At 41.7% G+C, this 14,742-nt stretch overlaps 1 protein-coding gene across 1 annotated transcript in view; it reads right to left on the reverse strand.

The window, feature by feature from the left end:
• LOC140486049 (general transcription factor IIF subunit 2-like) overlaps positions 1-14,742 on the reverse strand; it is a 108,445-nt gene that overhangs the window by 69,109 nt on the left and 24,594 nt on the right. The window contains exon 4 of the mRNA XM_072584635.1: positions 4,888-5,032. Within this exon, the coding sequence (XP_072440736.1) occupies positions 4,888-5,032 (145 nt within the window). The remainder of the gene's footprint in view (positions 1-4,887; positions 5,033-14,742) is intronic.

Here is a 14,742-nt window from a genome sequence, read left to right on the forward strand (position 1 = left end):
CCCTTTTCTCCTTAAGGATTCCAAATTTGTGGAATACTTTTTGAAGGAGTTTCAGGAATTCTTGACTATCAACTCAGGCACGGCTAGTAGTTCGTCCATGCTGTGGGAGACTGCTAAGGCCTTTGATAGGGGATTAGCTTTAGATTAGATTACTTACAGTGTGTAAACAGGCCCTTCGGCCCAACAAGTCCACACCGACCCGCTGAAGCGCAACCCACCCAGATCCATTCACTTACATTTAACCCTTCACTTAACACTACGGGCAATGTAGCATGGTCAATTCACCTAACCTGCACATTTTTGGATTGTGGGAGGAAACCGGAGGACCCGGAGAAAACCCACGCAGACAAGGGGAGAATGTGCAAACTCCACACAGAGAGTCGCCTGAGGCGGGAATTGAACCCAGGTCTCTGGCGCTGTGAGGCAGCAGTGCTAACCACTGCGCCATCGTGCCGCCAGATATTTCCTATTCGGTTAGCCGGAAACGACAGAATGAGGAACAGCAGCGTCAACTTGAGACACGGTTGAAAGCCGTGGAGATAGCACATTTTGTGCGGCCTTCGGTGACTAAGCTACAACGGATCACGTCCCTTCGGGCTGCCTTGAATTCAATACTGACACAAAACACAAAGAAAGAACTTGCTTTTGCTAGACAGAGGCTGTTCGAATATGGTGATAGGCCAGGGAAGTATTTAGCGTTCCTGACTAGGAAAAAGCATGCTCCCCAATCCATTACTGCAATCAGAGACAGCGCCGGGGTCCTTACATACGATGCTAAAAAGATTAATGAGGTTTTTCGGAGCTTTTACTCTGAATTGTATCAGTCTGAAGGCTGCGAAGACTGGAGGGCTAAAATGAAGACCTTTTTTAAGAACCTGGATCTCCTAAGGGTAACCTTGGAACAGACCTCTCTCCTTAATGCCCCCTTGACAGTTCAGGAAATATGGAGGCAGCTAGGCAACTTCAGAGTGGGAAAGCACCTGGCCCTGATGGTCTTCCGGGTGAGTTTTATAAGGAGTTTATAGGGATTCTGTCGGGGCCGATGTTGGAGATATACAATCACTCCTATATGCATGAATGCCTACCACCATCTTTGAGAGAAGCTAATATTTCCTTAATTCTTAAGAAGGGGAAGGTTCCTGAGGATTGTGCCTCATACAGGCCTATCTCCCCATTAAATTCAGATTCCAAGATTATGTCCAAGATCCTGGTGCTGAGATTGGAAAGGGTGTTGCCCCATATTATTAAAGAGGACCAGAGAGGCTTTATAAGGGGCCGTAGGTCCTCTAATAATATTAGAAGGCTGCTGAATATGGTCCAAGTTTGTCAGCAATGATCGATTCAGGGGTTGGGTGATTTCCTTAGATGCAGCGAAAGCATTTGACCGGGTGGAATGACTGTATCTTTTTTATGTCTTAGAACAGTTTAGGTTGGGTGGGGTCTTTGTTAGGTGGGTGGAGGTTTGATATTGCCACCCTCTGACCACGGTCATCACAAATGGGGTGAAGTCTGGGAATTTTAGGATTGTTAGGGGTAGTCATCAAGGCTGCCCCCTCTCACCGTTGTTGTTTATGTTGGTGATACAGCCGCTGGCAGAGGCCATTCATCAGAACGTCCACATAACCGCTCCGGAAGTGGGTTCGAGGGCACACAAGATTACACTGTATGCGGATGATGTCCTTCTGTTTTCATCGAACCCAATGACCTCTGAACACTATTTGATAAAATGTATCAATTCATTTGGGGCTATTTCAGGATATAAGATGAACTTTGCAAAATCGGAGGCTATGTCTTTGGGGAACCTTAAGGACGTGCCAGAAGTTGAAAGTGGCTCTCAGTTCCCTTTTAAGTGGTTACGGGCAGGGTTCCGGTACCTAGGCATTTTTACTAACCCCAGGTTTGATCTGTTATTTCGGACTAACTTTGCTCACTTGCTCGACAATATTAGGCGAGATCTCCAGAGATGGGAGGCTCTTCCAATTTCATGGCTGGGCCGAATATCTCTCATTAAGATGAACGTTCTTCCTCGTTTGCTTAATCCCATGCGTATGCTCCCTATAATGTTTCCAGGTCAACGCTACAGAAGCTTATGGGGTGGTTTGGTTCCTTTGTCTAGCATTGTGGCCCGCCCCTCATCAAACTTACTAAATTGCAGTTGCCTCAAGGAGGGGGAGGAGTTGATTTCCCAGACATCAGGAGGTATCAATTGAGTTCCCTGCTGTCCTTTGTCTGCGATTGGGTAGGTAACAATCCAAACTCAATATGGCTGGATATTGTGGCCTCCCAAGCAAAGTGTCCTCTTATTAACCTATTATTCATGGATGAGGACAGTTATGGACCACTGCCGGAACCCCATTGTCATTCGTACAGTCAGGGCTTGGAGGGCAATGCGTCAGAGCGAGGGTTGTTTATCCAAGAGTTCGTCATTTACGTCTATAGTTGGCATGCCATGGTTCCGACCAGGGATGATGGACTCAGGGTTCAAACTATGGGCAGCGAGAGGAGTTTCTAGTTTGGGAGACTTGTTTGAGGGGGAGGTTATGATGTCTTTTGAGCAACTGAGCTGCAAATACGGGTTACCCAGCAGAGATCTTTTCCTTTTTTTTCAGGTCTGGTATTTCATCCAGAAGAAGATTACACTTCTCACCAAGCCCTATAAGATTAGATTACTTACAGCGTGGAAACAGGCCCTTCGGCCCAACAAGTCCACACCGACCCCGCCGAAGCATAACCCACCCAGACCCATTCCACTACATTTACCCCTTCACCTAACACTACGGGCAATTTAGCATGGTCAATTCACCTAACCTGCACATTTTTGGATTGTGGGAGGAAACCGGAGCACCCAGAGGAAACCCACGCAGACACAGGGAGAATGTGCAAACTCCACACAGACAGTTGGCAGAGGCGGGAATTGAACCCGGGTCTCTAGCGCTGTGAGGCAGCAGTGCTAACCACTGTGCCACCGTAAGCCAGATACAGAGAGGTTGTTGCTACGTTCCACAAGCACCCTTTCGGTTAGTGCCTTCTATCGCCTGCTGGGTGGCAGGGCCTGGCAGGATATTAACCGGTTATGAGAGGTCTGGGAGCAAGAGCTCAGAGTGCAGATCTCTTCTGAAACATGGGAGGTCATGTGGGAGAATACTCAAAAGATCTCAATCTGTAATAGGACATCCGCTACGCAGTTAAAAGTTCGACACAGGGCTCATCTGGCACCAGACCGTTTGGCGAAGTTTAAAAAAAGGGCATCTTCAGTGTACCCCAAATGTAAAATAAGTGTAGGTACTCTTGCCCATTGCTTCTGGACATGCCACTGGCTCAGTCTTTATTGGAGTGCTGTGGCAGAAGAGATAGGGAGGGTATCGAGAACTGAAGTCAAAGTAGATCTGATATCTCTCCTCTTAGGTCTACCAAATTTACCATCTTTAGACGGGCATGGGAAGAAACTATTTAATATTCTTGCATACTGTGCACGGAAGAATATTCTGATGAATTGGGTGTCTGAAAACCCGCCAGGCTTGCTGGGATGGCAGAAATTAATTATGGAGCACATTCCCTTGGACTTTTTCAAAAACATGGTGCACCACACAACAGACCATTTTTATAAGACATGGCAGCCCTACTTGAGTTATTTGGAAACAGATTTGTCAGTTATCTTAACTAGGGCGTTTGTTTAACCAGGATGGTTAAATTTGTCAAGCCCTGGGCCCTGGAGGGGGTCTCCTGAGTTAATACGGGTATATATACAACGCTCCCATTCGTCTGTTTGGGAGCTTTGCGCCGAGCATAACTGTTCTGTATTGTGTTTTTATTTGCTTTTCTTTCTTTTTTTTGGTGTTGCTATGGACAGTGTTAGGGTTTGTTTTGTATTAGAGGGTAGGTTAATAGTTAAGAGACAGTAGTTGTATTGTTTTTGTGTCTGTTTTCTTTTTATTATACTGATATTTGTTATTGATTGTATTTTCAAGAATTTTATATGTTTGTAAAGTTAAAAAAATTTGCTAATAAATATATTTAGAAAAAACAAATTTGTATCATAGAATTTAAATTAAAAAAAAGGACAGAGTAATTTATTTGTAATATCTAATTATTGCCCACAGTCCTTAACACCACTTCATCTCACCTTGACTTTCCTTGAGGTATTAGGGAATGCCCTCGATATCAAAATTAAAAATCTGCAAGGACTATCCATCCCATCAAGCAATGGCAGTATTATCTAATTGGCTTTAATCATTAAGCTCTTGGTTATTCTGGAATGGAATCTAAACACTTGAAGTGGAAGTAAGTTACACAAACTGAAACCTATGGTGATGTGGAACAGGCTAACACTGGCTGGAATACAGCTAACAAGTACTAGAGGCCTGCAGCAATGTGGATGAGGAGGACAGAGCATTACAATTCCTGATCCGATTTTGAGGAGTCATAATTTCTCTCTTCAACCCATAAAACAACTGGAACTTCTTTTTTATTGGAATCACTGGAATGATCTGTCCTACTGAAGAGTTCAAAAGGAATTTTAAGCAATGGCATAGTGTTGTCAACGAGTAACCAGCAGCAAGTTCTTTAAAATGTTTACTGGGTATAACCAAAACATCAAGAGTTTTCCCAGGTCACAACCACAAACTCCTGGCTTTTTATTAAGCTCATCGATTTTAGATGGACATAGAATATGTGTAACTCTTAATCAGTTATTGTACAAAAAACAAACTACAGATGCTGCAAATCTGAAACTCAAGCTCTGAAGAAGTGTCACTAGACCCCATAACTTGAACTCTACGCCCCGTCTACAGATGCTGCCAGATCTGCTGAGTTTCTCCAGCTATTTTTGACTTTTGTTTCATAATACAACAGAACATCAGGTATATTTAGACACTTTATGGTTCTCACCTGACGGTCCTTCTGTGAAAACTGACAGCGTCTGTCCTCCAACACTCTGCATTGTGAATGGATGCTCCCTGGGTGCACTAATTGGTGCACCCTTCCCGCTGGTAGTTTGGATACTTGCGAGCTCTTCATTTAAAGTAAAGGAAACCTGATAAACAAAGGTAGCCAAGTTAGCTACTACAATTTCACTGGACAGCATCATCATTTAGAATGGAAACACAAAATACAAATGACAGCAAACATTTGATGCATGCACAACTTTAACAGATGTGGAGGTGCCAGTGTTGGACTGGGGTGGACAAAGTTAAAAATCACACAACATCAGGTTATAGTCCAACAGGTTTCTTTGGAAGTACTAGCTTTCAGAGCACTGCTTCTTCGTAAGGTAGCTGTGGAGAGGGATCATAAGACACAGAATTTATAATATTATGAAGGTGTAAGGGGTACTGTACCTTTGAGAGTTAAAGGACTGAGCAAGCACAGAGTGGTGGAAAATTTACAACGTAACATTTGGTCCAGCAGCTAGCAGTACCTGGGTTGCTATGAGACAAAACAAATTCAAATTCAGCCAATTACTTTAAACCAAGCCCCAAAATACCAAACTCCAATCAAGTTTGAATTTAGTATTTTGAAAATATTAACACCAATGAAATGATCCAATGCTTTGGGGTAAAAAACCAAAAAGATTAAACAATTGGGGGAGAACTGCCAAGCCATCAGCATGTCGAGACTGCCTGAAAAATAGCTCTTTTAAAGATACCTTTATCTAACAACAACCTGTGAAACAAAATTCCTAAAAAGAAGACAGAGGAAGATACAAAGAGAATATTCATCAGCTGCTTGGTTTTTAAATTTGAATTTTTTGGTAAATCTTAATCGGGGGTTTTATTGGACTGGTATTGTAGAAGGGGAAATAGAAGATAGGTTAGAGGAAGGAGTTCCTGATGAACGGCTTTTGCCTAAAACGTCGATTTCGCTGCTCCTTGGATGCTGCCTGAACTGCTGTGCTCTTCCAGCACCACTAATCCAGAATAGAGGAAGGAGTTGTAAATAGTTGTTATTTAATTATTCTCTGTTAGACTTTTTTTTAAAAGTTGTTAATTTCTACTTTAAATCGTGACTTTTGGGAATAGTTCTTTGCCTCTCGAATTTCAACAGATTACCGTACAGGGTAAATCATTTCTATATTGCTGGTTTAAATGTTTTTTGGTTTTATACCCCAAAGCATCAGATCATTTCATTGGTGTTAATATTTTCAAAATACTAAATTCAAACTTGATTGGAGTTTGGTACTTTGGGGCTTGGTTTAAAGTAATTGGCTGAATTTGAATTTGTTTTTGTCTCATAGCAACCCAGGTACTGCTAGCTATTGGATCAAATGTTACGTTGTAAATTTTCCACCACTCTGTGCTTGCTCAGCCCTTTAACTCTCAAAGGTACAGTACCCCTTACAACCTCATAATACTATAAATTCTGTGTCTTATGATCCCTCTCCACAGCTTCCTGATGAAAGAGCAGCGCGCTAAAAGCTAGTACTTCCAAAGAAACCCATTGGACTATAACCTGGTGTTGCGATTTTTAACTTTAACAGAGGCAATATCAGGTTTTCGTATATTATAGAGTCAGTACTGTTTCAACAAACAAACATTACAAATCATCACATACCTTGAGTTACCGCATGGGTTTCGGCCTTTAATAGTTGATTAAATAACTGATTGAACTGGACAAAATATTTACATTGGGAAAAATAGGTCGTGTTCTTATGTATTTCAAAGCCAAAACTAAAGGTAAGCAGATACTTTGAAAGGTAATTAAAAATATAGAAAATAGATATTGTCATGAATCAAAACAACCACAAAAATAAAGATTCTAACAAACACAAAGCAGCAGGCAAACATCACTAGCAATGCTGCTCTTGACTGAAGAGGCTTGATGGCTGACTAAACAAGGGCTTAAGAGTTATATGGAAGTAAAACTCCAGCGCAGAGTCATAGAGATGTACAGCATGGAAACAGATCCTTTGGTCCAACTCGTCCATGCCAACCAGATGTTCTAACCTAATCTAGTAAGCACACAAAATATACAGCATCCTGCTTTTCCCATAGACAGGCACAGAAGTGAGAAGGGAATTACTGCCGAGAAAGATTAAATAAAGAAAAATATATGTAGTTCTCCTATAATGCTGTAGTTGCGTTCAAGTGAAACCTTGCTTAATAGACATAATGGGGCCTATGGGAAAACTAGGGGTGGGGCAGACCAGCAACAAATATCACTCATGATAGACTTTTGGGTGATTTTCCAGCTAACACAAAGTATAGCACAGCCTGAATGAAGGTTGAAATCATTTTTATTAATGAAACAAAAGTGCATTTAACACAATGCAGTTAAAAAAAAGTAAGAAAACAGCTCTCTGCACAGTAACTCACAGAAAGCTGCTCTGTTGGCAGTTGACATCGCACATGTGCAGAATGGCGCAGAGATTTCAGCGGGGATATCAGCATATGGGCAGAACAGCACAGCACAGATATTTCAGCGCTGATATCACCACATGGGCAGAACGACGTGAAGATTTCAGTATGGATATCAGCACATGGGCAGAATGGCGTGAAGATATCAGCGGGGATATCAGCACATGGGCAGAATGGCGTGAAGATATCAGTGGGGATATCAGCACATGGGCAGAATGGCGTGAAGATATCAGCGGGGATATCAGCACAAGGGCAGAATGGCGTGGAGATTTCAGCGTGGAGATTTCAGCGTGGACATCAGACATGAGCAGAATGGCATGAAGATATCAGCAGGGATATCAGCACATGGGCAGAATGGCATGAAGATATCAGTGGGGATATCAGCACATGGGCAGAATGGCGTGAAGCTATCAGCGGGGATATCAGCACAAGGGCAGAATGGCGTGGAGATTTCAGCGCGGATATCAGCACATGAGCAGAACGGTGCAGAGATTTCAAGGCAGATATCAGTACGTGGGCAGAACAACGTGGAGATTTCAGCGGGGATATCAGTACGTGGGCAGAACAACGTGGAGATTTCAGCGGGGATATCAGTACGTGGGCAGAACAGCGTGGAGATTTCAGCGGGGATATCAGTACGTGGGCAGAACAGTGTGGAGATTTCAGCGCGGATATCAGTACGTGGGCAGAACACGTGGAGATTTCAGCGGGGATATCAGCACATGGGCAGAATGGCGTGAAGATATCAGCGGGGATATCAGCACAAGGGCAGAATGGCATGGAGATTTCAGCGCGGATATCAGCACATGAGCAGAACGGTGCAGAGATTTCAAGGCAGATATCAGTACGTGGGCAGAACAGCGTGGAGATTTCAAGGCAGATATCAGTACGTGGGCGGAACAGCATGGAGATTTCAGCGGGGATATCGGTACGTGGGCAGAACAACGTGGAGATTTCAGCTCGGATATCAGTACGTGGGCAGAACAGCATAGAGATTTCAGCGGGGATATCAGTACGTGGGCAGAACAGCGTGGAGATTTCAGCGGGGATATCAGTACATGGGCAGAACAGTGTGGAGATTTCAGCGCGGATATCAGTTCGTGGGCAGAACAACGTGGAGATTTCAGCGGGGATATCAGTACGTGGGCAGAATAGCGTGAAGATTTCAGCGGGGATAGCAGCGCACAGGCAGAATGATGTGAGATTTCAGCGTGGATAGCAGCGCACAGGCAGAATGATGTGAGATTTCAGCGGGGATAGCAGCGCACAGGCAGAATGATGTGAGATTTCAGCGGGGATAGCAGTGCACAGGCAGAATGATGTGAGATTTCAGCGGGGATAGCAGCGCACAGGCAGAATGATGTGAGATTTCAGCGGGGATAGCAGCGCACAGGCAGAATGATGTGAGATTTCAGCGGGGATATCAGCGCACAGGCAGAACAAAGTTCATGAACCAATCCCTGTTGGAATCGCAATACTATGAACAGAGGTAAGCATTCTCGAAAATACTGTTCCCTAATTCTTCAGTGATGTTATAGCCAAATTGCGCTGCCAAAACTATAGTCATTGATATGTAAAGGACAGAAACAGATCCTTCGGTCCATGCCCACCAAATATTCTAAAATAAGATAGTCTCATTTGTCAGCATTTGCCCATCTCCCTTTAAACCCTTCCTATCCATATACCCATCCAGATGCCTTTTAAATGTTGTATTTGTACCAGCCAACATCACGTTCTCTGGAAGCTCATTCCATACACGCACCACTCTCTATGGAAACGATGCCCCTTTAAATCTTTCTCCTCTCACCTTCAAACTGGGCGGCACGGTGGCACAGTGGTTAGCACTGCTGCCTCACAGCGCCTGAGACCCGGGTTCAATTCCCGCCTCAGGCGACTGACTGTGTGGAGTTTGCACGTTCTCCCCGTGTCTGCGTGGGTTTCCTCCGGGTGCTCCGGTTTCCTCCCACAGTCCAAAGATGTGCAGGCCAGGTGAATTGGCCATGCTAAATTGCCCATAGTGTTAGGTAAGGGGTAAATGTAGATGTAGGGGTATGGGTGGGTTACGCTTCGGCGGGGCGGTGTGGACTTGTTGGGCCGAAGGGCCTGTTTCCACACTGTAAGTAATCTAATCTAATCTAAGTAATCTAATCTATGCCCTCCAGTTTTGGACTCCCTTACCTTGGGGAAAAGAGCTTGGTTGTTCACCCTATCCATGTCCCTCATGATTTTATAAATCTCTATAAGGTTGGCACATAAGGCTCACCCCTGAGCATCCAATGTGCCAGGGAAAATAACCCCATCATATTCAGCTTCTCTCTAGATCAAACCCTCAAATCCTGGCAACATCCATGTAACTCTTTTCTGAACCCTTTCAAGTTTCACAATGTTTTCCCTATAGCAGGGAGACCACATTTGAATGCTGCATTCCAAAAGTGGCCTAACCAATGTCCTACTTAGCTGCAACATGACTTTCCAACTCAATGTTCTGACTAATAAAATCAAGCATACCAAAACCTCCTTCGCTATTCTATCTACTGTGACTTCACTTTCAAGAAACTATGAACCTGCACCCCAAGGTCTGTGTGTTCAGCAACACTCCCCAGGACCTTAGCATTAAGTGTATAAGTCCTGCTCTGATTTGCCTTACCAAATTGCAGCACATTACATCTTAAATTAAACTCCAACTTCCACTCCTCATACTTTGGGGAGTGGGGAATGGCAAGATAGATGGTGATTTCAATTAGATCATTTAAAAAAAACACATTAAATAGCTGACAGTAAATTGTAAGCCACTATAATTGAGGTCAGCTTAGATCACAAGCTTTTGTTTGGTAAACTGGACATTAAATTAGTCCCACGCATTTTAATTATGTTTTGGCAAAGATTCCTTTTTAAAATTATAACAAACAGAATGGAACATTTTGTACTTATTCTTCAAAGAAATTTTACATTTTTAGTAAAGAGAAATTTGCTCAATGTAAAGGTTATGACAGGTTTGGAGAGGTAGACAAAGAAAAGCTGTTCCATCGGCTGACTGCACAAGAAGTAGGGAATACAGATTTAACATTGAAGCATGGGTGTTGGGCTGAATCTGAGGAAGAGCTTGCTTTCCGGAGCAATTAGTGAGAATTTGGAACTCACTGCCTTAAAAAACAGTGAAAGCAGAGACGATCCAATGATTTCAACTGGAAATTGGATGAGCACAAAGGAAGGGAATTAGCAGAGATATGGGATTAGAGTCAGAGAATTGTGCTGACAGTAATGTTCTACAGGGAAAGACCCAAGTGGGACAAATATCTTCCTCCTGCGTTGTAGTCATTCTAGGATCTCATGGCTCTATGATGATACACAAAGCCACATTTCAAAATCCCAAAGCAACAACCTTGAAGCACTCTTGTGCTTCTTATCTTGTAATCACTCACACAAAAACATCTTTAGCTTCTGTACTCAACATCAAAGTCTCCAGTCACACAATTATACAAGTCACCTGCAGCCTAGCAACCTGGTGTTCACACAGGCAAATAAAATCAACCATGATCAATGATTAATCTGGAGGCTTTTAATATTTCCAGCCTGCTTATTGATATGAAGACAGACTTGAGATGCTCAGGGTTCTTTTAGTAGAAATGAGAAAATTAAGGCGCACCACGATGGAGGTCTCAGTCATTGAGGATTGAAGGGTAAATAACAAGCTGTTGCCATGGTTCAGAAAAATAGAAGGTACAAAGTTATGGATGTTAAAAAGAATTACAGGTGTTAGAAAAAAGGTCTCTTTGCACATAGGGTAGTCAGAAGATAGAATTCTCGGCTATATAACAAGGTTCAGAATCTATAAATTCTATCATGTGACAACTAAACACTTCATAAAAGGAAACTGGGAATGAACTGGTAGACCTGAAAATTGATTGGGTGATGCAAATTTAAAAATAAATGAGTGAAGCTCGTAAACAAAAAGGCCACACTGGGTACCTCATTTGGTATGAAGATGCAAAAGATAGTGAAGTTTATGTTTGTTATATTATAGTTTTAAATTGAAGCCATTTTAGTGTGCTGTTTTTAAGATCCACTGATTTTAGTAAGGAATTAAACATCAATCCACATAAACATCTGCTTTTAATACAAGTAGATTCTAGCAGATTCTGGAACACACTGTAAACAGGATAGCCAACATTCTTGTGCTCTCATCACTCTGCTAACTTGGCTCAAAAAATTAGTAGCACAATTCAAGAACTGTTTAAAAGATTCAGATATTATGTTTTCCCCCATTCAATTTCATGAAAGCCTAAATAGACAGCTGTTGAACACTGAGCTGGTTACAATCTGCAAAAGGTTCTATATAATTTTTAAAAGGGCACTGCCAACTTATGAAACAATTGCTACCTGAGTAAACAAACTATATATAACATGTAGGGATGAAAACTATAAGTTGCCCCTTCACCCAAGATGCTAGGGACTGAATGAAGTCAGGTCTGACATGCTCACCCAAGACAAGTCAGGATTACATGTTTAGATGCAATTGATTGTGTGGGGTGTAACTGCATACTCCCACGAGTGCATAGAATTGATACAGTTTAAGGGCATTAATAAAAAAAACGATTGGGGATAAAAAAAAGGTGGAGCAAATAGCTTAAGCGTGACAAGAAAAGCAAGCCATTTTAAGCTGAATACATAATCTTTCCACTATTAAGATTCCTCTTGCTTTCTGGTGCACTAATTTTTTAAGGCGTTCCTCGCCCTTGCTGCTGCATCCATAATTAATCTCTCTCTCAGCTATATTCTCAATCTAGTACCCAAGACAAATTAAATCATTTGTCAGACTGTTCAGGATTTACTCAAGCATTTCTCCCCAGCTCGTTAATTTATGTTTGAATTTAATGCGTTGCATTGCACCATATGGATAAAAATATTGACAAACCAGTAAATACATTCTGAAGATGATATAAAATCCAACAGTGTAAACAAATGCCCAGTGTTCTAGAAATATCAATACAAATACCTTCTCCTGTACAATCATATAATCCTCTGCATAATCATTGAGCAAAGTAGCTTGGTCTGTTTTCTTTTCATAATTTCATTTGGAAAATACATAAATTTGTCTGCACGCATATTTTCCACATGCGAAATCCTGGCAAAGTCCAGTGCCTTGATTCACCAAAATTCTGGCAATAGCTCTACCTTACATTTAACTTCAAAAACTTCAAAAGATGGTGCAATAGCAAATACAGTGATGTTCTGAAAAATTTAATTTGGCTTACACCCAGGATGTACTATAGGAAACTAATCCTTAAAAGATGTAAGGCTGAAGTCATGAACCACATCTGGTGAAAGTACAGCAGATCAACCATAGGGAGAGCTGAAGAGCTTTCTTTTTCACAAAGCAAATTGTTCAGATGTGGAGTTTTTTTAAAAAAAATCATTCATGGGATGTGGACTTTCTTGGCTTTGGCAGCCATTGATTGTCCATCCCTGGTTATCCCACAAGATGATGGTGGTGGTGAATTGCCTTCATGAACTGCTGTGGTCCATTTGGTACAGGTACACCCACAATGCTGTTATGGAGAAATCTTTGTAGTTTTGACCCAGAGTCATTGAAGAAACAGCAATGTATTTCCAAGTCAGGATGAGGAGTGGCTTGAAGAGGAACTTGCAGATGCTCGTGTTCACTTATATGTGCTTTCCTTGTCCTTCTAGGTGGTAGTGGTCATGGGTTTTAAAGATGCCATTTATGAAGCCTTAGTGAATTCTTGAATTTTGAAGATGGTACACACTGCTACCACCTCAGAAGAATAAAATAATTTCGAATGATCTCCATTCTCACAGGTAAATCACTGTTCTGATTTTCAGAAACATATGCCACTGGATCCCTCAAGTCTTCATCTACATCTAAATCATGACCAATCTTCAACTTCAAAACCAATTGTCCTCACTCTCCCTACATTCCTGGATATCTTTAATATCTAGTAGTTTAGTGGACAATTTTCAAACCTATTCTGCATTTCAAAATCAGACCAACACAGTTGAAGTCAAGCCTCATGTCGTGAAATATTAGAGTTGCTGGAGATGGCTAAAATAAAACAGACTTAGTTTTTCTTTTCCATACTCTTCAAGCAAGAGAATTAATAATTTCTTACATTTTGTTGATACACATTTTAAATCCTAAAACAAATCCCAAAATAATTGCACATTCCAGATGTATGAAACGATGCAACTATCAGACAGAATTCCCTTAATACTTATGAAAATGTTAATGCAATTAGGCAATTAAAACGTACAAATTATCAGCAAAATAAAACTGGAGAGCTCTTCTGCTGACTAAAGGACTGGCTTCAAGAGAGGCTCCACCAGATTCTTTAAATTTGCACATTAACAGTGCTCCAAAACATGAAAGTGGCATGACTGGACTACTTAGGCTGCTAATAGACATAAAATGGCCTTCCTAATTTTGACTATTTGTTCCTCATTTTGAGAGTTTGGGCCAAAAGTTTAGAATCCAATGTTATACAATATATTAGACGAGCACAAAATATGTTCTCTTCTACTATTAAGGGCTTTACTTTTTCCCTTCTGTATTTCGCTCAGGGCAATCCATCCTCTTCTGACAAGAGAGGACGCACAGGCAACAGTTCAGTTTTAAACACAAAGTACTTCTTTAGATTTAGTACCACTCAGAGCTTCACCCGAGCAATGGCAAATAACCTTTTCAGGGAGATTTGGCTGCAATAAAATATCCTAACGTGCTTTGTAGGAAAAGTGTATCACTACGTGGAGATATTAGGACATGATAAAAGTTTGGTCATAGATGTAGGTTTTAAGGCAACACAGATGGAGAAACACAGGGAGGGAACTGAGAGCTTAGACAGTGGACACCACTTGCACCAATGGAGGAATGAAGAGCTGGAGGTGCACAAAAGACAGAATTGGAGGAGACCATGGAAGGTTGTAGGCTGAGAAAGATAGGGTGAACTGTAACTGAGTATGCTATGGAAACTGACCACAAGATACCAGGTAATTCTTCTTTATTCTACAAGGGAGAATAAACATACAAACCTACCAGACAAAAACCAGTTTGACTTGCATAAGATGGACAAATGAATAGGATTCATGAAATAAATATATATTCCTCCACTCAGCCCAACACATAATATTTGACCATAAGAACTAGGAGCAATTCTACTCTGCAATTTAATACGATCATAGCTGATCTCATCTTGGGTCACTCCATTTTCCTGCCTGCTGAGCATAACCCTTCAACACGTTACTAATTGAAAACCTATATCCTCATTAAATCTATTCAATGCCCCAGCATCCATCCCACTCTGGGGTAGTGAATTCCACAGATTGATGACCTTTTGGGAGAAGTAATCTCTCATCTTGGGTTTTAAACTTGTTA

Source organism: Chiloscyllium punctatum, chromosome 15, assembly GCF_047496795.1.
Source record: "Chiloscyllium punctatum isolate Juve2018m chromosome 15, sChiPun1.3, whole genome shotgun sequence".
Lineage (NCBI taxonomy): Eukaryota > Metazoa > Chordata > Chondrichthyes > Orectolobiformes > Hemiscylliidae > Chiloscyllium > Chiloscyllium punctatum.